This window comes from Artibeus jamaicensis, unplaced genomic scaffold (genome assembly GCF_021234435.1).
Source record: "Artibeus jamaicensis isolate MK-2021 breed Jamaican fruit bat unplaced genomic scaffold, CSHL_Jam_final scaffold_1283, whole genome shotgun sequence".
Taxonomy (NCBI): Eukaryota; Metazoa; Chordata; class Mammalia; order Chiroptera; family Phyllostomidae; genus Artibeus; species Artibeus jamaicensis.
Genome location: NW_026522028.1, coordinates 18,806,093 through 18,829,556, shown reverse-complemented (window position 1 = coordinate 18,829,556; position 23,464 = coordinate 18,806,093). Strand labels below are relative to the sequence as shown.

The 23,464-nt window shown below is 39.2% G+C and overlaps 2 protein-coding genes across 3 annotated transcripts in view; one reads left to right on the top strand and one right to left on the bottom strand.

The window, feature by feature from the left end:
* Positions 1–18,127, top strand: part of BMX (BMX non-receptor tyrosine kinase) — a 49,715-nt gene extending 31,588 nt beyond the window's left edge. Inside the window, exons 12-19 of one of the 2 annotated variants that reach the window (XM_037157488.2) lie at positions 266–393; positions 3,658–3,732; positions 4,479–4,650; positions 7,648–7,864; positions 8,967–9,031; positions 11,806–11,924; positions 15,106–15,263; positions 17,690–18,127. In XM_037157488.2, the coding sequence (XP_037013383.1) occupies positions 266–393; positions 3,658–3,732; positions 4,479–4,650; positions 7,648–7,864; positions 8,967–9,031; positions 11,806–11,924; positions 15,106–15,263; positions 17,690–17,764 (1,009 nt within the window). In that variant the 3' untranslated portion in view covers positions 17,765–18,127. The remainder of the gene's footprint in view (positions 1–265; positions 394–3,657; positions 3,733–4,478; positions 4,651–7,647; positions 7,865–8,966; positions 9,032–11,805; positions 11,925–15,105; positions 15,264–17,689) is intronic. The other variant, XM_037157489.2, reaches the window with a different exon arrangement.
* Positions 18,128–20,527: 2,400 nt separating this feature from the next.
* The window catches only part of ACE2 (angiotensin converting enzyme 2), a 41,593-nt gene continuing 38,656 nt past the window's right edge, over positions 20,528–23,464 (bottom strand). Inside the window, exons 18-19 of the mRNA XM_037157556.2 lie at positions 23,173–23,367; positions 20,528–21,462 (exon numbers count right to left, since the gene is read on the bottom strand). Coding sequence (XP_037013451.2) covers positions 21,354–21,462; positions 23,173–23,367 — 304 coding nt within the window. The 3' untranslated portion in view covers positions 20,528–21,353. The remainder of the gene's footprint in view (positions 21,463–23,172; positions 23,368–23,464) is intronic.

Genomic DNA, 23,464 nt, shown 5'->3' with positions numbered 1-23,464 from the left:
AGAACAGTCTACAAAGTTCAAATTTTACTGTATATGAATTCTGTATGAGCACAAAGGATGTGTTGAGTTTGGGGAGGAGTCCTCTTCCGTAGTTACTGATTGTCATGGATACCTCCGGAAAAACACCAAATGTCAAGACTAAGAAATCCTCTCTGACTCCTGTCTCCAAAATTTGCAGATGCACCTAAAATAATGATTTAAGCATTGTGTAATCAATCTTCCATTGTTTATTAAAAACATTCTAACAATCCTTCTTTCTTACTAGTGATAAAAAAGGAACCGTCAAACATTACCATGTGCATACAAATGCTGAGAACAAATTGTACTTGGCTGAAAACTACTGTTTTGATTCCATTCCAAATCTTATTCACTATCATCAACACAATTCAGCAGGTAATTTATTTCAGTTTTTCTTTTATATATCCTGGTTGATAAATAAATTTTCTTAGATACTACTGATCCTCCTGATATTTTTTTTAACATTTCTCTTTTTTATTATTTTTATTCATCTTTAGAGTGGAAGGGAAGAAGAGAGGGAGAGAAATATCAATGTATAGTTGCCTCTCCTGTGTCCCCTGCTGGGAACTAGCCTGCAACCCAGGCATGTGCCCTGACTGGGAATCGAATCATGATCCTCTGGTTTGCAGGCCTGTGCTCAATCCACTGAGCAACACCAGCCAGGGCCTAATATTCTTAATTACATATGGAACCATGAAAGTAAGAAAAAAATGTTCTCAAGACTTATGCCTGCTGTGATTTTTAACCTACATTCTCTGGAATATAACATTATGCACTTTCTAAAGTGTATAATGCCAAAAAAATTAAACTGAGTAAGCTGAGTGATGTAGGAATAGACATTATCTTTGTAAAAATATCTGCAGTTTTTTTCTGCCTACACAAGTTGATTGCAAAAATCAAACATATGTCCATGGAGATTATCTCTCCAATGATCTACGAGTTGGTGTCTAACAGAACTTTTTCTGTGCTGATACTAACACTTACTATTCATTAGTTATATATATTTATATATTTTAAATATATACATTATATTTTTACTGAGATGAGATCATTCTACACATACCACTTTTCAGCTGCTTTCTTTACTCAGTATGTTTAGAAGTCTTTCCATACAAATATGAACAGCTTACTTTGGTTGATTTAACAGCTACAGAGAACTGTTACAGAATTACTCCATAATTTATTCACCTAATCCTATATTGATTAGCAGTTGGATCATATACAATATTTTCCCATTGCAATTAATGGTTTAATGCAGTCCTGTACACACAGGTCTATGCACCTATATGAGGAAATTTCTGAAATAATGATTAAGAACGTTTCAAACTTAGACATTGTCAAGTGCTTTTCAGAAATATACATTCCCACCAACAGCAATACTCTTCATCCTCATTAACACTGGGTACTATTACTCTTTTTAAATTTTGTCTACTTGACTGGTGAAACTGTATATAGAAATCCTTCCTAATGCAAGTGTTAACTGACCTTAGTGTGGTAAACATCTCACAATATATACATATACCAAATCATCACATTATACACCTTAAAGTTACATATGTTATATACCAATATCATTTCAATAAATGTAGAAAGAAGTTGAAAAGAAATCCCCTCTAAATGCCTTTTCCAGATTAGTGCCACTTACAGGCTGTGACTGGATGAATTTCCAACACTGAGTAAAAATATGCTCTGGGCTCATCATCAAATTTGTGCAACTCTACCTAACCTGATTACATGTGCATTAGTGAATTGGCCTCACTTCTTGCTTTGATTGTGGTCCCTATTTGTATTTTTTCTTTGCCCCAATTTCCTCAATTGTTTATTTTAGCCTGTGGTGCTTCAAAAGTGCCCCTTGGAAAGCAATTGTATAAATAGACATCTCCAGGTGGGATGATTCCACTGCAGAGCATGCACAAGCAACCCCACAGAGTATGAGAAGAAAACATGTTTTAGATTTGTTTTTCAAATCCTATTTTCTTAACTTTTCTGTTTGTGAGGGTATTCTATGATTCACATCATGTAGCAATCAGCAGCAATTGTGCGCGTGGATATATGTCTGGAGTGCACCAATTTTTTTTTCCAATTAAAGGTATAGGATTTAAACCATTTGAAGACCACTTATATAAAAAGTAGATAAATAATATAGAAAAAGGAGGGAGAGAAAAGCAACACCTGTGATAATTCCCAGGACTTGGAAAACATCACACACTTAAAGCCAGAAAAATATTTTGAATGAGTTCACATCTTTTTTTAAATCATTTTTTTATTGTTGTTCAAGTACAGTTGTGTGCCTCCCCATGATATCACCCCCAGCCCCACCCATCCCCCCTCCCACCCTCAAACCCACCCTCTTTGGCTTTGTCCATGTGTCCTTTATATATGTTCCTTGATGGCTCTTCCCCTATCTTCCCCCATTATCCCCTCCCCACTCTACTCTGGTTACTGTCAGTTTGTGCTTTATTTCAATGTCTCTGGTTGTATTTTGCTTACTTGTTTGTCTTGTTGATTAGGTTCCACTTATAGGTGAGATCATATAGTATTTGTCTTTCACTGCCTGGCTTATTTCACTTATTATATTTAATGCTTTCCAGTTTCCATTCATGCTGTCATGAAGGGTAGGAGCTCCTCGGTTTTTTCCTGCTGTGTAGTATTCCATTGTGTAAATGTACCATAGTTTTTTATAATAATAATAACACATTTATTGAGTCATGAATGACAATGAGCTTTTTAAAATTGTATTTTTTTAGAGGGGGTAAGGGAAGGAGAAAGAGAGGAAGAGAAACATCAATGTGTGGTTGCCTCTTACACACCCCCTACTGGGGACCTGGCCTTCAACCCAGGAATGTACCCTGATTGGGAATCGAACTAGCAACCCTTTGGTTTGCAGGCCAGTTCTCAATCCACTGAGCCACACCAACAAGGGCGTACCATAGTTTTTTGATCCACTCGTTTACTGATGGGCACTTACATTGCTTCCAGCCCTTGGCTATTGTGAATTGTGCTGCTTTGAACATTGGGTGTGTAGGTTCCTTTGAATTGGTGTTTCAGGATACTTAGGGTATAATCTCAGTGGTAGAATTGCTAGGTCAAAAACCTTGTAAATGTTATGATTATTTTAGCCCAGCTTTACTGTAACTTAATGTAAACAATTAAAGTGTTGACCATTTAAAGCTATTAGGTTCAGTTTTTTTTTAATTCAAGTGGTTTGCTTTTTATTTTGTACCCTTCTTCACTGTTCGGATTGTTTTTTGTTCATTTTGGTTTGTTTTATTTTACCAAATGTATGTGCTGCATTTATATATATTTAAATATAGGACTATAAAAAGATAGCAAAATTAAAATTTAAAAATCTTTCATTTTTAGAAATAAAAGATTCTATCAACCAACTAACTTTGATGGAATTTTCAAAATCACATAAAGTAGTCTTACTCTTAACTTTGCTTTATATTGAGCTAACTAGTCAAGTCAAGCAAACTGATACAACCACAGGATGAATATGATCAGAAGGGATTCTCTCTCTCTCTGCATCTTAACATCCTGAATTTGTGCTTTTCCAGCTACTCTGGAGAGGGCACACAGAGAGGTGTGATGTGATGTGATGTGATGTGATGTGATTATATAATGCTGATTTTGTTGCAGGCATGATCACAAGACTCCGCCACCCTGTGTCAACTAAGGCCAACAAGGTCCCCACCTCCGTGTCCTTGGGAAGTGGTATGGACATACCTTTGGGCTCTTAAATTCTATTTTCTACCATTTTTTGGTTAAAAAAATATATAGATAGATAGTTTACTGAAAAGAACAGGGAAGACAGGAAAGTGGTCCTTGTCAGATTGTGCCAGGGAGGGCTTTAGCTCTGATACGTTTGTTCATTTTCTAAAAACAAATAACAAAAAAATGAAACCCTCCCGACCTAACTCTGTAATCTCTCCAGCATTTGACAAAAATATTGTCAAAGTTTTCCTGTTATTAGACCCAGTCCTCAGCTGCTGGAGCCCCTATTGCCTACTGTTCTTCTTTCAGGATTTGGTGCCTGCTCAGGGCAGCCAGTTTTCAACCTTGTGTATTTAGGATAGTAATATCCACCCAGATCACAGCTTAATTTGTTTTATAAGAAAATATAATGATATTTTGCCAAGCTAAGAGCATCAGCACATTTTGAAATTGAGTCTTTCTTTCCAAGGTGCCTCTGCTGGACAGAGTGTTTTTACTGTAAACTTTCTTGTCAACAACTGTAGCTCTTCAAGAACAATATTGTTCTGTTGGTATTATCTTGTGGCCTAATAGGTCATAAGACCACATCACTAAGGGTTTTCTAAGTGACCAACCTAAACTCAAAATTCTTGCTGTTCTTCATATTGTCAATGTGAAACTCTTATTGGAGAAGAAACCACTTGGGAAGCTGTTAGCCCCAGAGCCTTCTATTCTCATCCTAAAGAGTGTCTGTCTTGCCTTATTAGGAATCTGGGAACTGAAAAGAGAAGAGATTACCCTGTTGAAAGAGCTGGGAAGTGGCCAGTTCGGAGTAGTCCATCTGGGCAAGTGGAAGGGGCAGTATGATGTTGCCATTAAGATGATCAAGGAGGGTTCCATGTCAGAAGACGAATTCTTCCAAGAGGCTCAGACCATGATGTAAGTTTCTTCTGAGGGAAAGCAGTTTAGCCCTCGGCATGGGAGGACATCCTTGCTAACTGGGCTAAGTCTAACACTTGCAAGGACCGCAGCAAGAATCTGCATACCATAATAGATATAAGTATACTTACAAGTTATAAATCAAGCTAACACACTGTTAAATAAAATTGGTTCTGTGCTCTTGCTTTTACAAGTAGAACTTCATGACAATCTGAAAGGCTATATTCAAAGTTAATATTCTGAAGACTCTAGAGAAAACAGCCTCTGGCCCATGGCCCCCACAAACTCCCCACCTCCCATTTCTCCTCCCAACCCCTGCTCCATCCTGAACTGTACTCAGTACTTGTGTGCAAACATAGCATTCTAGATACCCAAGACCCCTCTATGTCTCCCGCAAACAATTATTGGCTAATTATCTTGGTTAGGTGGGCACACCAACAGTGTACCTCACTCCTGAGGAAACAGCCCCTAAAAGAATCTGCACAAGTCCTGGAACGGGCCTCAGGACTATGTGGACAGGAGATTACAGAGTCCTGGTACCCCAAGGGTGATAGAGAAAGGTGTGTACAGATTCTGAGAGAGCATGTCTCCTTGGTCCTCTGGGGAGGTACATGGTGGAATGAGGAACATAGTGGGTTCCTGTAAAGTACATGTCTGAGGGCAAGAGCCTCTAGTGGCCAGGACTAAGGCAATACTGAAAACTAATGCCCAATTGTCAGTATCCTGGTACCTTCGATACAGTCTAATAAATCCCTTTTTTAACCCATTTTTTCCTCACTGATAATGAAGACACCCTTCCTAACAGGCCTCAGCTCCAAGTACAGTCTGTAATTCTTGGCAATACATATGTATACATATGTTCTCTCTCTCTCTCTCCCCCTCCCTCTCTCTCCTATGCAAGTACAAAGAATTAATTTAATAAATCTATCTCTCCTTGACAACATGGTGAATCAGAATCTGAAGGGTAACCAATCATCCAGCTTTGCCTAATACTTCCATGGTTTTAGCACCGAAGGTCCTGTGTCCTGGGCAACACCCCCCGCCCAGTACCAGGCAAACTGGGACAGCTGGTCACCCTACTTTTGTGGAAATAAGCAGCATGATATAAACAAAAAAGCAACACCAAAGCAAGACTTTGGTCAAAGATAATGAAATCACAAACCCTAGCCTGCTACAGAATAATAGTCCTTTCAAAATTCTTACTTAAACACTCACATGGTATTCACAGATCTCTGCCTGAGCACTTTATAAATGTTAACACGTTTGAGACTCATAAGAAGCCTATGAAGGATGCACCATTGTTATCTCTGTGTTATAGGAAACTGAAGCACAGAAATGTTCAATAACCTACCCAACGTCACCAGGCTAGTTTAAGTGGCAGAGCAGAACTGCAAACTCAGGCAGACATTCTAGTGTCCATTTCTTCAGTCATTCCTTTATGAAGGCCAGCAATGCCAGGAGAGTCAGAACAGTCATTTTTACCACAATTGCCGAATGGTTTGGAAGCAGAGGACCTATGTGCATACAAGCTTTTGGCTCGGGCTGGCTTCATGGGCATGCAACCTGCACAGTTTTGAGAACCCCGGCACTTACGAGGGCTCCACACTTGGTTTAAAGCTGTGCTGTCACCATCCTGAAATTCTTAATTATTCTTAAATAAGCTCCTCTGCCTTTTCATGTTGCTCTGATGCCTGCAAATGGTGTAGCTCATTGTTTTCAGCAATTGGGCCACCATAAAACTGGAGAGGGTGGCCCTGATGTCTCCCTTTTGTAGGACAGAAAAATCAGCAGAAACTCCCTTAGGCTCATGGGGTAACCTCCATGTCCTGTGGAACTTTGAAACATATTTTTTGCTATTAGAAGGTTGGTAATTATACAGAATCATAAAAAGTCATTAAGAAATCATATAGTCAGAAAAAAGAGGTCAAACTATACCATGAGGGGAATGTCAAATCCTATATGTAATGGTCAAACCAAAACCTAGCAGGTCATGGGTACCAGTTGGCATGGTGTTTCTGCCATTTGCCCCTGGTTAGTGACACAACTTGCTCAAAGAATAGATTTCACTGGGTGATAGACCTGTGCCCTGTCATAAGTCTTCCCTCTCAAGAGAGAGTTGCTGAGTACCATGCAAGTCTCTACAGTTGCTGAAAGACATGTAACTGGTCTCACTGCCCTGAGTAACATGATAAGTCATTTTTTATAGTTAAAAACTAAATATTTAATAAGCCAAATAGAAAACCTAAATATTTAATAAGTCCTCAATTATTAAAACATTTAAAAGTTGACACATTACATTTAGGTTTACTTTATACATCTGAACATTAAACAATCATCCTATAAATTGATAAGAATAAATGACATAAGGACAAGTTGATGAACATCTTAACAGCTAACTGTCCATTCATTATGATGTACCAAAAGCACTGTCATGCAGTTACTATTTTCTAAATTGATTATTGAAAAAGTAATATACAATAATGTAAAATGTGGTTTTTAACAATGCCTAATCTCGTTTCCCTAACATAGCAACTACCAGTATTTTCATTTTATCTACACCCTTTGTATTCAGACGCAATTGCTTAGAAATATTTAGACATAAAAGTTAGATACTTTAAAATGGAAGTATGTGATATTTAGTTGTAGTTTCTTCCAAATTAGTCATGGATGTTCTCAAGATGCCGTAAGACTAAACAGGATTTGCCAGGCACCAGACCACTGCTTCCCTGCCTCTCTGTACAAAAGTTGGACACAGCACCCCAAACCACTAAGTTGCTGCTGGGTCATTGATGTCCAATATGAGACAGCATGTTTTTTACCTCCAAAGACTAATGTTCCCAGAATAAAATCCAAAACTTTCCTCTTTCTGTGTTCAAGTAGGAGCAGGGAGTGGGGTGGATTCAAACAAAGAAAACCTAAGAGTGATTCTTTTTCAGGACATCTGGAAAATTGAGTGTGCAAATTTAATACTGAACTTTGAAAATCTGTTGTTTCCAGGAAACTCAACCATCCAAAGCTGGTGAAATTCTATGGAGTGTGCTCAAAGAGATACCCTATATACATAGTGACTGAATATATAACCAATGGCTGCTTGCTTAATTATCTGAAGAGTCATGGGAAAGGACTTGAACCCTACCAGCTCTTAGAAATGTGTTATGATGTTTGTGAAGGAATGGCCTTCCTGGAGAGCCACCAGTTTATACATCGGGACTTGGTAAGCAAAGCCATTGGAAACTCAAAGAAAGAAAAAAAAAGCAATCCACAGCTCCCACCTTCAGCAATGGAGCCTTTCGTAGGAATGACAAGAAGGCCACTTTTGCTTTTTGCTCAGTTATGACTTGCCTAAATACATGACAGTTTGTGATTTTAAAAAATCACAATTTCACCCTGGCTTCTGTGGCTCAGTGGATTCAACGATGGCCTGCGAATCAAAGACCAGAGGGTTGGGAGTTTGATTCCCAATTAGGGCACATGCCTGGGTTACAGGCATGTAACCTGGGGCACAGGCCAGGTCCGTAGTTGAGGGAACCCAAGAAGCAACAACACATTGATGTTCCTCTCCCTCTCTTTCTCTAAAAGTAAATAAATAAAATCTTTTTAAAAATCACAATTTCAAAATAAAATATTTGAAGTATAGAGAGGACAGAAAAAGTACAAGAAGCCATCAAGATCTATGTACTTGTGTCGTGGTTTGAAGGAAAAGAGATGGAAAGGAGAGGTTTTGGTCAATTTAGTGCTTCTTGGAACCATTAAACCCAAGTTGACCTTTACTCTGGGAAAGGCTTGGTGCTAAAGCGGTCATTTAATACAAAAACAAAAACCAGAAAGAAATGAAACTTGTGTGTGTCTTTGGGTCAGAATGGGAGTGAGGAAGTGTTCTGCTTGGTATGCACTGGTATTTGTCTTTAGAGATTTTCTTGTGCTGAACAGCGCACATGCCATACACATTAGGCAAGTATATTCTGAGTCTCTGGTGCAGCATTTATACCTTAAGAGCACATGTAACTGCATAGGATCCTAGAACCTATTTCCCCCTTCTCATTGAGGAACTCGTATTCTGTATTTAATGGGAAATACTTTTTGTGTTTGACAAGGATGGATGCCTGGATGAAAAAATACTTATGGGAGCACATTTTCACTTTGTAAAATTGAAAATTGCAAAGGAAAAAAAGATGACTTCCCAACATTTGGAGTTTTGATAGACAATCTTAGATTTCACTGAGAATTCTCCCAAAGAGAAGAAAAATGTCGATTTTTGATGTCAGAAGATTCACAGTTACTTTTACTATATGATCATTTTTTTGTTTTCTCCAAAGGCTGCTCGGAACTGCTTGGTAGACAGTGATCTCTCTGTGAAAGTATCTGACTTTGGAATGACAAGGTAAGCCAGTTCCAAAGGGGCAACCAGTGAAAGGGGGATTTCCATTTTCATCTAAATGTCATCATAATTGAAGGTCCTACACGCAATTGAATTGGAGGCTTAGAAACCCGGATCCCCTCCCCCATACAACCTCCGAATACCTATGAAACACGTTTCATACCTTTCCTCATCTCTAAGATGAACTCGTACTTTAGAAATTATCCAGAGTTCCTTTTACTTCTTTCAACGCCTTAATATTTTCTAAATTTGCAAATAATCTCAATGAAAGATTCTAAATATTTAAATCTAACATACTGCAGCCAGATGGTTTGGATAAATAATGTGTGTATAGACAAAGAGACGGACAGACAGTCAGTGAAGGCTCCTTTAGCACTGTTGGGTGGGGAGGTTCTTAATATATATTCAAATGGGTAGAGCATTAACACTAGGAAATTTTTTGTTATCATGGCATTACATTTTTCCGAGGTTCTCCAGATGGGTTCCATCACCACTTAATTCTTTGGAGAATCATTTTTATTATAATAGCAGTTTAAAAGAGTCTCCCATTCCCTAATTCTGAATCCTCGTACGATTTAAGCCTCAAAGCCAATTTTCATAACTTTACATAGGAAATGAAGATATGCATGCTGGCCTTTCCATTCAACACACATTTGTTGAGTTTATACTAGACTCCTCGGTCTTTGGGACATACTGATACGAATGGGATAGTCCCTACCCTCAAAATGCCCACAGTTGCTCTAAAGGGCAAGTTGATGTCCTGGACATTGTGACAAAATACAGCTATAAAATTGTGCTCACTCAACATAAACTTGTGTAATTCTGAGAAGGAATAATGCAGTTTCACAGAGATCTGAACAGTTGACCAAGACCAGCTCTGTATTTAGCAAACATATCCCTAAAACAACATAGGAGAATGTTTCTTTAAGTATTCCCCCAAATTTAGTACTAGAGAGTGCTCTTCTTCTGGGAACCCTCAATATTGCAAGATATCCCCTTAGGTGTGTGCTACTTGCCATCACTCCAACCACCATACACCGAGTCTTCTCAGTGAAGGGATGTCTTCACCAAGCCATGCCATATGTATAGCTCTCCCAAATGCAAGAGAAAAGGCTGCTTTTTGCTTTTCAGGGCAGGGAGTGGCCAGAACAGGGCCGGTCCCCACCTTGTTTTAAAAGTAGGTATACTGACTGTTAGAACAGCATACAAGGCATACACCTCAAGTTCTTTGTTGCTCAGGAAGAGGAACACGGGGTCTTGCTCTGAATAAGGGATCCTGGGGGCCATGCACCAGGCCCTTTTGGTCATGAAGCTCTGTGTCACATCATTCAGATGCCTGTGACTTCACTTGGTCCTGATGATTTGAAGGAAGGGTTAACCTGTAAGCATATTCCATCACGGGGTGGGTGGTGCCAGTATAGTATCTGGGTGCCTTGTGATGTCTGAGGAGCTGGGGAGGCCCAGGGAGGAAAGTACAGAAGGTGTCGTATGTAATCACATAAAGGCATTATTTACCATTACTATTATTAATATTTCAAAGTCTGACTTGTCAAACCAGCTTCTTCTGGTGTTTTAAATTATAGTAAATATCCCTAACACATTTTGATGTGTAAACGTTTCCTATAAACTATATCTAAAATTTCTGTTTCCATAATTTTCATTTTGTTATTTTATTATTTTCCTATTTATGAGTCATTATTTGTTTTTGTGGTAAATATATGGGATTCCCCTCTATTAATTATATAAATAGTATGTGTTTATTGTGAGAAATATAGCAATGGTGTATAAGGTCAAAAGTAGAATTTGCCCCTCCCCTTTATCCCATTTTCAGCGCTAGGAGTAACCATTGCTAACACACTTGATGATGTCCTTCCATACCTGATTCCCAGGTATACCCAATCATACAGACAAATAAGTACATTTACTGTTTATTTCCACAAAAGTGGAAAAAATCATGTATACTTGATTTTGCACATAACCATATACCCTAGGCTTCTATTTATTTTGCTAAATATAGACCTATCTTACTTTCAATGGCTGCATATTATTCTATTGTATTAATGTACCATATAATATTTAATCAGTCCTCAGCATGTGGAGATTAAGATTGCTTCTATTTTTATCATTATTATAAATAAGAGTGTAGTGAATACCTTTGACCTTATAATTTTATGGTCTTTATTTCTCCATAGGATATTGTTCTCCATCATTATTTATAACAGCAGAAGATCAGGCACTGTTTGCACAGTTAAACAAATTATGTTAATCCACAAAGAGCACATTTATCTACTAAACATGATGCTGCAGATTAAAATGTAACCACTGGGGCAAAATGTTCTTGATATGCCATTAAAGAAAAAATAAAAGCAAGTTTAAATGATAGAAATCCAATTTTGTTCAAGTTATATATAGAAAAAAAGACTAGAAATTATAAGCAAAACTGTATCATGAGTGGTAGAATTAGAGGTCATCTTTGGGGTGGGGTTCTGAGTGATGGTATGTTTACACTTTTGTGTTTTTCTATATTTAGCAAACATTTTGCTGTTTTCAAAGTTAGCTATCACTTTTTAAAACCTACAAGTCATAAGCAACCTCTAGGAAATTACCAGTGAAAGGAAGGGAAAGGTCAAGAACACCGAGGCAATCAGCTGAGACTGGCTGCCTCTATGTCCTTCATCAGCCTGTCCCGCCTGCCACGAGGCGATGGCGGCTGGCAGAGTTCTTCCCATTGTGCACAACCAAAGGCTTAAGGTCTGTATTGATGTTTCCCCCCACAGGTATGTTCTTGATGACCAGTATGTCAGTTCAGTAGGAACAAAGTTTCCGGTTAAGTGGTCAGCCCCAGAAGTGTTTCACTACTTCAAATACAGCAGCAAGTCAGACATATGGGCATTCGGTAAGAATGTGGCCACACAGGCCCCAGCCCCATTTCACAAGCTAGTTTCCACAACAGGAAACCACGAGAGTAGCAACACCCATTTTTAGCAAAAGCCCTGAGCACTTACAAAATTACCTGTAGACAAGCAAGTGATAGAAGAAGAAAATCTTTTCTTGGGTCAGTGTTAGGGTGTGTACCACATATTCTTTTTATTTTTTAAATGCTTTTTAAAGAATTTATTTATTTATTTATTTATTTATTTATTTATTTATTTATTTATTTATTTATTTATTTATTTATTTATAGTGTAGGGAAGTGGGGGAGAAAGAGAGGGACAGAAGCATCAATGTGTGGTTGCTGCTCATGCGCCCCCTACTGGGGACCTAGCCTGCAACCCAGGCATGGGCCCTGACTGGGAATCATACCAGTTACTATTTGGCTCACAGGCCAGCACTCAATCCACTGAGCCACACCACCCAGGGCAGGGTGTGTACCACATACTCTATAATTTGCATCCTGCTACCACCTTCTCATAAAAGCTCTTCTACTGAAGATCTCAAGCAATATTCTAAAGGGACTCATTGAAAACTAAAAGCGAGTTTGCATGCAGTCCGAAACACTGAAGGGTTTACAATGGAGTCATCAATTTTTGGCATGAAAACAGCTGCGATAACAATTCCTTCTGAATGGGCCATTTTGAGGGCATGCCTGATGTCAAAACCATATGACTCCAGTGCATTCTCTGGCCCATACCAATTTTACCTCGTGTCCTCATTAAAGTCATAATTTAGATCAGGAATGAGTAAGCCACAGCCCAGGATCAGATCCAGTGGCCTGTGTCTGTAACTAGTTTTATTGGCGCCTGGCCATGCCCATTTGCTCAGCATTGTCTCTGGCTGAGTTTGTGCGGCAACAGCTGAGCAGAGCAGTTGCCATAGATACTGCATGATCCACAAAATCCTAAAATGCCTACTATGCAACCATTTATAGAAACAGTTTACTGACCTCTATTTTTATGAAAAGATCTATATTGAAATTTAGTAAAGATAATTAGAAAACAAATAATTCTTTAATTGTGAGTTTGTAGATTTGCTCATATTTTCTACATTGTGAGGAATGTGAGGCCTATTTACAATCACTGTCAGATGGAAACATGATAAATAATCCAAATTATGATAAAGCTATAGAATATATTGAATTCAATTCAGACTAATTTCATGCTTGTCTTGATCCTTAAGCATAATTTGACTTTCTGCATGACATCTATAAGGCTGTCTTTTTAAAAAGCATAATTTAGTTAGACATTTATTTTTATATGACATGATTTAAAAAAATAATTATTCCTTTTGTAAAAGGGGTATTGTTCATTGTAAAAAAATAATGCAATGTATACAGAAAAAGGAAAAACAAAAAAGATAGCATTTTGGTGACTATTTGATGTCATTTTGCACTAATTAACTTGTCAAAATTAGTTTCAATCTCCTTATTTCAGTTGATACACCTTATGAAAGATACTTTTTTAAAAAAAAATCAGTATGCTTACTCAAAAGTTCCACCATGTTTTTGACCAAAATTGCATTATCCAGCTTAATCACTTATCTTTGCAGCAGAACTTGGTTTATGACATTTTCTGGCTGTTTTCAAAAACTAAATCCATTCTTAAATAATTTGTTCTCAATAAAGGTATTCAAAATGAACCAGAGCCTCTGAAAGCAATTCTGAAAGAGTAGCTGCAAAGATATTTTAAGCAATGAAATTATTCTGGAGATAAGTGGATATCATCCCAAAGAAAAGTGTTGTAAAGGGAGCAACGTGCTTTTAGATGGTTGTTTTAGAATGGTTTTTTAATGCATCGACAATAACTTGCAATATTATTTTATTGTGAACATTTTACATAAAACCTGTACCCCTAAAAGCCAAAGAAGTTTTTTAAAGTAGTACTTCAGTTATGGTTCTAGAACAATTTTCTTCTTTCTTCCATCTTTCTGGTTTTCCACAGTTTGGCAGCTGGCTCACTATTGAAATTCTGTGGCTTGGCTATAAGTATATGATGGCAAATGGCCACCGTTTAAAGAACAATTGAAATGCCCTATGCACTTTTTAGTGTTCTACATGTTTTATCCTGTTTAATCCTCATGGCAACTATATGATGTGCAAATATCCACATAGTCTAGATAGGGAAACTGACTGAGAGGTTAAGAAAATTTCCCAGCCTCTAAAGGGGCAGAACTGGGCTTCAAAGGCCACATCTGACAGATCCCAATGCCAGCCTCTTACCACCATGACCAGAACTCAGGTTTTTCTTTTCTTTTTAACATTTTACTTATTTATATTCAGAAAGAGGAGAAGGGTGGGAGAAAGAGAGGGAGAGAAACATCAATGTGTGGTTGCCTCTCATGTGTCCCATACTGGGGACCTGGCCCACAACCCAGGCATGGGCCCTGACTGGGAATCAAACCAGTGACCCTTTGGTTTGCAGGCCAGCACTCAATCCACTGAGTAACACCAGTCAGGGCAACGAGAACTCAGTTTCTTAACCTGGAGTTCATGATGCCCTGGCTGGGGGACTGCCGACACCCAGAAACCGAACGCAAAAATGCTGTGCTTTCATTTTACCAAGGGAGAGCCAATGGCTTTTATCAGATTCTCAAAAGGATACCCGGCTCACAGAATATTATGAACCACTGTGGCATTAAGAAAAGGAGCAATGCTGTCAATGATTTTATCTTTAAATTTCCACTGAAAGGTGATTTGATTGATTGTGCAATGAAACTGTTGCACACAACTGCCAAAGTAAAGGGAAAGGAAGGGTGATTACTTCAATCAATTACTCCTAAGGACTAGAGCTGTGAGGTTTGTGGGTTTACTGAAGCCCCGGGTGCTTCCCTGAAGCAGCCCGAGAATCTTGGCCTCAAGTAGCTCCCCCTGAAGCTTCCTTTGCCATTTACCCATTTACCAGCAAAAAGGGACATCTAGCTCTCAGGGAATATGGAGAGGTAACCCTGGGTGCAGAAGTGATGGTACAGACCCACCCTTCATACCTTGTCCTTTCTGCTAGCATTCATTTCTCAGGGTTCCCTCACTCTGAGCCATAGCCTTCCTGACCCTGCATGTGTGAGGCTCATTCAAGAAACTCCATACCTTTTGACATCAACGCTCTTTCTTTGTTGTCTGCTGGCCACGCTTCGGTGTCATGCAGGGATCCTGATGTGGGAAGTGTTCAGCCTGGGGAAGCAGCCTTACGACTTATACGACAACTCCCAGGTGGTTGTGAAGGTCTCCCAGGGCCACAGGCTCTACCGACCCAAACTGGCATCGGACACCATCTACCAGATCATGTACAGCTGCTGGCATGAGGCAAGTGCACCACCAGGGGAGCTGGGTGCTGTGTCACCATCAGGCAAAGCATTGTTCAGGGGAGGCTCCTGCTACAAATCAGGTGTAAATGGCCCTGGGCCTCTGCCTTCAAGTGTTTGAAATTGAAAACAAGCAAGGCAGGTGCCGACAGTTTAACAAACAACTTGTGTCCAGCACTGTTCTACAAAGTTCATAAATATTAGCTTATTTATTCACCAGGAAACATGCTATGAGGGAGGTGCTATTATCATGGCTGAAACTAACAGAAGAGCAAACAGACCCAGAGAGGTTAGGTAACTTGCCCAAGGTCACACAGCTATTAACAGGCTGGCCGGCTAGTCTTGGCAGTTCTTGTTCTTAATGACACTATGGGGTCTCTCCTCGAGTAGAAAATGTCTATCAAAAAACTTACAACCACATGTAGAGGACACATAATGGACACAATTCTGTTCTCTCTTCCTGTGCTTCCCAAATACTGAATAAAAACACTCCCTGCAAGTGAGGAATAAGAGTATCTTTGGGTGTGCACATGGAACTGAAATAGCAAGAAATTGATTTGCCTTCACAGAACTCAGAACTCAGTCTGTACATGCACACACACACACACACACAGTGGGACTGAAAACCCCAGTTTATAGTTATATCACTATATATATAACTAGTTATATATTACACATGTACAATATAAATATAAGCAAGTACAGGACTTACTGCTGCTGTCACCTGTCAGATGGAGAAGAGGACCAAACAAGTGGTTGTGAGTCAAAGCCAGACCTCCTTGGCCCTTCCCCACTCCAGCTGCAGGGGCTAGGGCTGCACCATCAGATAGAGGGGTGCCCTGAACAGGCAGGAACAGCCTTCCTCCCACAGCTGCTCCTCACAAGTATGTAAATTGTGGCAGAATCCGTTGAGAGGGGGTTGCAGAAACAATCCCCAGCTGAAGGTTCTGCATATAGTGAGCATTTGGTACATTGGAGTTTCCCCCCTTTTTACATTTTAGTTTGCAACCTTTGGGAAAACATTCACAATTTGCATTGGATTCCAATTTATCTTTCCCGTGCTTATTTTGCACAAAATAAGCATGTATGAATATGTGTATTTTTGTTTGCCTTTCTTCCATACCAAAATGAACCATGCAAATTTCTCTCCCCACGTGTTGCCTCTCTGTGCCTATTTTCCCACAATCTCACCACATAGGCCATTGTCAAGCTTCTGACTTTATGCTCGTCTGATAGATGAGAAATGGTATTTAGTGCAACTTTCACATGTCCGTCTGTCATTAAGAATTAGGTACATTTTTAAGGACATCTGAGTATCTTTCTGAGAATTATGTGCCTTGCCTTTTCTCCTTTTTTTTTTCTATCAGGTTATTGTTTCTCCCAAGTCAATTTTAAAAATCCATTTATGAAGTGATTGTATTTAATTTGAATTTTGACTTGGGGGAAATTTAACATCTTTTTTTTTTCATCTTTTTTATTGTTGTTCAGGTACAGTTGTCTCCATTTTCACCCCACCACGGCCCCCTGCCCCACCCACCCCCACCTCCCACCCTCAAAACTACCCCCTTTGGCTTTGTCCATGCGTCCTTCATGCATGTTCCTTGATGGCCCTTCCCCTATTATTCCCCCCTCCACCTCCCCTCTGGTTACTGTCAGTTTGTTTTTTAATCCAGTATTTTTTATTACATTATTGATCTGTCCTATTCAAGAACATGCAATGTTTTTCTATGTGTTCAAGTCTAAGCTTGTATTTTTCAGCAGTATTTAAATTTTTTCCTTATTTGGGGGTTACATTTTTGTTAGTTGTTGCTGCTACTATAAATGGGGGTTTCTCTTTCATTATATCTTCTCACTGGTTATTGTACATATATATGATTGCACATATATACTACATATATATTGATTTTGTATGTTAATTTTATATACCACTGTCCTGGTGAATTCCTTTATTATTTTGGTTAGTTGTGTCATTGATTCTCTTGGTTTTTCCAGGTATACAATCATATCTTATGCAAACAAAGATTACTTTTTCCTTTCAATTCTTAGGGCTGTAATTGTGTTTTCTTTAGTAAAAATGTCTGCAGTGTTTCCACATTTTACAAGTTGGTAGCTTTAGGACTCAGGCATAAATATTTATATATTTTATTTTCTTAAATATTTTATTTATTCATTTATTTTTAGAGAGAGGGGAAGGGAAGGAGAAAGAGTGGGAGAGAAACATCAAGTGTGTGGTTGCCTCTCATGTGTCCCCTACTGGGGACCTGGCCTGCAACCCAGGCATGTGCCCTGGCTGGGAATGGAACTGGCGACCCTTTGCTTCACAGGCCCTCACTCAATCCACTGAGCTACACCAGCCAGGGCTATATATTTTATTTTTAATCACAACTTTCATAAACTAAACCAATGGATTTTTTTTCTTTTATTTAGCTTCCTGAAAAGCGTCCCACATTTCAGCAACTCCTGTCTTCCATTGAACCACTTCGGGAAAAAGACAAGCCTTGAAGAAGAAACTAGATAGATCTCATGGGAAGGAATATAAATACTAGCCAACATCTTCATTCTTTTTAAGAAAAGTAGCAAGGCACACACCACATAATTTAGCTACTTCTTCTTAATGGTATTCTGTATGCTGATTGTTTTATTATCTAGAAATGAAGAAGGTAGAAAAACAAAAGATATCCTTCAAATGTAGGTCAAATTAGTAATTTTGTTTATGCTGCTCCTAATATTATACTTCCAAGCCTACAGCAGAAGCACATTTTCTGATTCCAGTGGAGAGGAGGCATGTACCATGTGTAAAGTTTGAGCAGAACTGAAAAATTATTTGTTGGGTATGTGTTCTTTTCTTTATATTGTCACTTTCATGATACGAATTAAATATGCTATTACTAAGTACAGAAATGTGGCCATTTGCCTTCATGTTTCAATGTTGTCAATCTTTAGCATACATGAGGATCCATGGAGAGTTTATTAAAACACAGATTCTTGGAACTACCCCAGAGATTCTGGTAGAGCAGGTCCAAAAAAAGCCTTTAACAAGCACCCGGATGTTACTGTGCCGTCAGTCAGAACTGCCCTGGGAGACCTCACTGTGCAGTGGGCATTGTCAGGTGTTCCATAACTGGATCCAACTAACACAATTCTTATCTGCTCTCCAGAGTAGAACAACTCTTTATGTCACCATGTACATGAATAGAAAATTAAAGGTGAATAATATTGGTTCATGATATATTAACTATGTTTCACATAGAGCAAGTTTTAAAAGATGCTAAGGTATAACTTGGTGCCTTTCTCCTTACCATTAACCATTATCGACCTCGACTCAATTATAACCCTGATCTTATATCTAGCATTGATTAGGTTGTTACTTTCTATTCCTTTGAAATCCTGGAATTTGGGTCTCTGAGGCTTCTGGCCAATTGGATAACCGAAGTTTCTATTTCAGTCTCCTATCTTGACAGAAAGGTGCAGAAATATGCATTTAGCTTCTAATGGCCATTACTAAAACATACTTTCACTTTAAAACTCTTGCTGGGAATGCCCTTCTTCACAGCTTACTACTGAACCCATAGTTTTCATCTCATCTGGAATCTTTTTTAAAAATTTTATTGTAAAAAATGTTTATTGTTTAAAAAATTTTTATTGTTGTTCTATTTCTCTTGTCCCAATTTTCTCCCTTTGCCCTCCTCCACCCATCTGCCCCCCCCACCTTGCTCCCACAGGCAGCCCCCACCCTGTTGTCCATGTCCGTGGGTCATTCCTACATGTTCTCTGTCTAATCCCTCCCCTTCTCTCCACCATTATCCCCACCCCACCCCTCTGGTTGCTGTGAGTCATTTCCACAGTCGTTTCCTTGCCTCTGGTTCTATTTTGCTTGCTAGTTTATTTCTGGAGTCTTTCATTGCCATTTCTATAAGGTCAAGAAGGGAAGAGAGAGGTTATGTGGAGGACACTATTACAATGAAAAGACACCCCAATTAAGCCCTGCTACTATGTTCCAGCTTTAAGTTAACAATCTCCCTTAAGAGACATTCGTACCCTTTCTCATCGCGCTCACCCCCTCAGTCTCCCCAGCTGTTTTCAATGATCCCTCTTAGTTATTTGTTTCTTGACATTTAAATAATGACTTATTTCAACACAATTGACTTATGATAATAGTCTTCTTTTTTTACAGAGGTACACAAATCTCAATTTATATTGAAATGAAATTTTAAAAAGAACCACTAGGGTATTTATACATTCAGCCAGCATTTATTTAGCATGTACCGTGTGCCAGGTGCTTTCCTACTTGAGCGGAAAGGAGGAAGAAGAACACAGCTCTTCCTTCTCAGTGGGTCACAGTCAGCTCTCTGATCCTGTCTACCAGGAACTGCAGCACCGACTGTGACCCCCCAAAAAAATATTTCCCACACCCAAGCTGTCTTTCTGCTTCCCCCCCCCCCAGTGAAGGTTGCTTTCCTTTCTTCATATTCTTTTCATGGATTTTTCTAAAAATAATCATCCTTATAATTAAAGTAGTACATGCTTGTTGCAAAAATTCAAACAATACTGAGTTGTCTACTATGAAAAGAAGGCAAAACCTGGCTCAGATGCCTGGCTCCAAAAATCCAGTCAAGCAAGATTTTAATGTACTAGCAGAGATTCATCAGAAAATAAATCCAGTGATGCTAGGGGTAGCCCGATAAAGGAACAATATGCATACTATTTAAAACATGCATAATATTTTTAATGTTGCTCAACTGTGTTTAGCGGTGACACCTGGCATTTATTGTTGTTTTGAACCAGGGGACTGCTTATACTTCTTGGAAGCAAAGAAAAAGTTCATTCTCCCCTGACTTGGGTAACTGAGCCACCGTCATCATTATCTCTGTAGAATGTATTAAGAACAAAGGTATCTAACATTATGTTGGTCACCACATAGAGTGGGTTGATGGGTAGAGTTTGGATATCTTCATCTATTTAATTTATTTTAAATCAGTCTTCAGGTATGTCCTGGAAGCTGGGCTCAGAACTGGCCTGAAGGCTCTGCAATATATGTAAAAGCAGCATGAGGTTTGGTTCCTAACCTAAGGGTACACATTGTCTTTAACGCAACTCTTTTTAGGCTGAATTTACAATTGCTTCATACAATAAAGAAATGTAAGAAATTCAGACACATTCCCAAACACTTGAGAGATCAAAAGTCCCAGGCATTCAAACAGCAACCTAGTTGTCCCTACAAGTGAAAAGAGAACAGAATCCACAAGTACCCACGAGACCACAGGATTGTGCAAATATAGTATTTATTGAGTGTCTGCTTTGTGCTCAGCACTACTCAGACATTGTGGATAAATACAAAAGATTTAAGAGATTAGGTGCCCATTTCAGAGGGTGGCATGCAATTGGGATTTCCATTCACTTCACCGTTAGAGAACAACAGACATCAGTTTCTACCAGGTGCGCTATGTGCGAGGCATCATGGAGGCCTCAGGAGCTAAATAGCTTGGATGTTAGAAGGCTACATCTTCTGACACTCTCTGGATTCTTCTCTGTTCCTTAGAATTGTCAACCAGAGGAAGGCATGGTCTTGTCCAATCGTCACTGGGCAAATCACTATAGTACTTAGACTAGGTTAATGTGAAGAGAGTGTGTCACCCTATGCACTTGAATTAGAATGAAGTGAACAATGTGTGTCATTCTTAAATCTCTGCAGCTCCATAAGTGCACGTGCACCCTTCCAGATTCCATGCAAGGCTCCTACACTGATTCCCGCCCCGTATGCATTTCCCCCCAACTCCAGGAACACAACAGACATTTGCATTTCCATTACCCATGAACAGCCTGGGAGGCCAAAGGCACACTTTCTCTATTATTCTCAAAGATAAACATTTCTTTTAGGAAACAGAGCAAGTCAAATATTGAGGCAGAAACAAGTAGTAAAAGCAATGCAAGTGAAGAGGCCCTCTCCTTGGCATGCCTTCTTTGGACAAATTTCCTGAACAGAGCCCTGGTGGTGATGGTTAATGACACCTTTATAATCTCATATTTTCTGTACTGTGGGATTAACATTACGTATAATAAAATCAGCTCAAGAGGAAATAAAATGATTTTTCTAAAAGGAAGTTTGAAGATCTTCACCATTTTGGAATCCTGGGTTATTTTCTCCTTTACTCAAATTCACGGAAGAATAAGGATTTTCTTCACTGCTCGGTTGATTTTTCCTGTTAAATAAAATGAAGTCACCTTAATATAGTGATGTTAGAATGACACCGCCTCCCTTGGGCTCCACTGGGCCCAGGCAATTTCACATGTCAACATATAATCACTGGTGTATTTGTTTGTATATGTCTCCTGTTAATGGACTCTAAACACCTGCACAGCATTAGGTTCACTTCTCTAGCTTTGGTTGTCACCATGGCTGGCAGAGCATGAGAGTCACATTAGGATATGAACTCTGGGGTCAGAGAGAGGGGGTCTCTGTGCCTCAGTTTGCCTATTCAGAAGATGATAGCAATTATGTGGAGCCCATGAAATAATGCTGCCAGAGCTCTGACAGTGCCTGGCATGTAATCCTCAATTAAATATGAACCATTATTATTTTTAGGAACTCACTGGTCATTTAGCCAATTATCTCACGTGAAAGAGCTCCCTACTGTATCACCATCTTTCAAAGTGTGAAAATCACGGTAGGGCAGCTTTGTAGTATAACCACCAGCTTTGAAAACTGGCTGTATATTCCAGTCTGTTACTCATTAGCTGTGTAGACTTGAGAAAGTTACTTGGCCTCTCCAAATCTCAGTTTTACATATACATGAAGGTAAGTACACGGTTACATCACAAGTTTGCTGAAAACATTAATGTATGAAAGTATGGAGCAGGGTAGCCAGTCTTATTTTTATATGTACCTTCCATTAACATAGTGTGTAGCATGAAGATATCCCCAAATAATGTATTTAATGAGTTAACTTTGGGACAGGATCTCATGGGCAAATTTTTAGCATGTAGAAGAGTGCTTCTCAAACAGTAATGTGTATGCGGGTCACCTGAGGGGTGATTAACAAAATGAAGATTCTGATTCAACATGTCTACAAGACATTGATGACTTTGGTTGGCTTTATAAAGGGAACTTGGAGGCAAAGGGTGACAGAGAAACTCTATATATTCTTTTGTGCTTTTACATTTTTAGCCATATGGATGCATTCTATTCAATACCTAGTTTTGGAAATGAAGCTACTTTGGGGGAACTAAAGCACTAGAGTTCTTTAGTGCATGTAAAAATTCCATCAAGAACATATGTAAACAACCCAAGTGTGCATAGAGTTCTTTAGGTGCTATAACATATTATTACATAACCCCAATGAAAGTAAATGACTTGTCAAGGCCAGGTGAAAAAAAATCTAGTGACAGAACAAGATTATAAACCATGTCTCAAGTGATTAAATTCGATGAACTTGGATCTTCAACTCAAGAACAAATTAGAGGGTAGTGGACCCAGGAATGAGGGAGATAATAGTAAGTCTGCACTACCCAAGGAAGAATGAAGATGATTAGAGAGTAGCAGTTTGAAGCAAATGTCAGAACTCATTCCTACATGTTTCACACTCCAAACACATTACGCATGCAGTCTCTAGGGCCATGTCTAGACCCAGGAGAACTCATCAGTGATGAGAGCCCCGTAAGCCAGCCCACTGCTCAGTTTATAGTGCCTGCCGGCAGTAGGGAAATGATGCTGTGGCCAGGAGGGAGTTTACCAGGGTATGCTGGTAAACTCCAGGCTGGGCCGCTACTGTGTGGTAGGGCTTGCCAGGAAGGCAAAGCACTGAGGAAATGCGCTAATTGTCTTGTACAACCTACCACTTACTGCAGAACTTCCCGTCGGTTTTCCCTAAACCTTTGTTTTAGGGAAACAAAGTCTAGGAGAAGTCACTTACTTCCTTCGGTCTCTGATCCCGGTGAAGATGAGCACGGCAATACCAGCCGCCACCGCTCCCATCACAACCCCAAAAACAATCAGCCAGATGGTGACAGCTGGCTGGTAAGGGGGTTCCAGTGTAGGCTGAATACCCAGAAACTCCAGGCTGTTGTCATCCAGGCGAAAAGCATCATTGATGCGGCCCCGGGACTTCCTAGTCACAAAAGCAAAACACTTAGGCAAAAGGAACACTTGGGAAAAATAAAATGGATTGTAATTATTTACTCCTTATATTGCTGCTTCTGAACGAA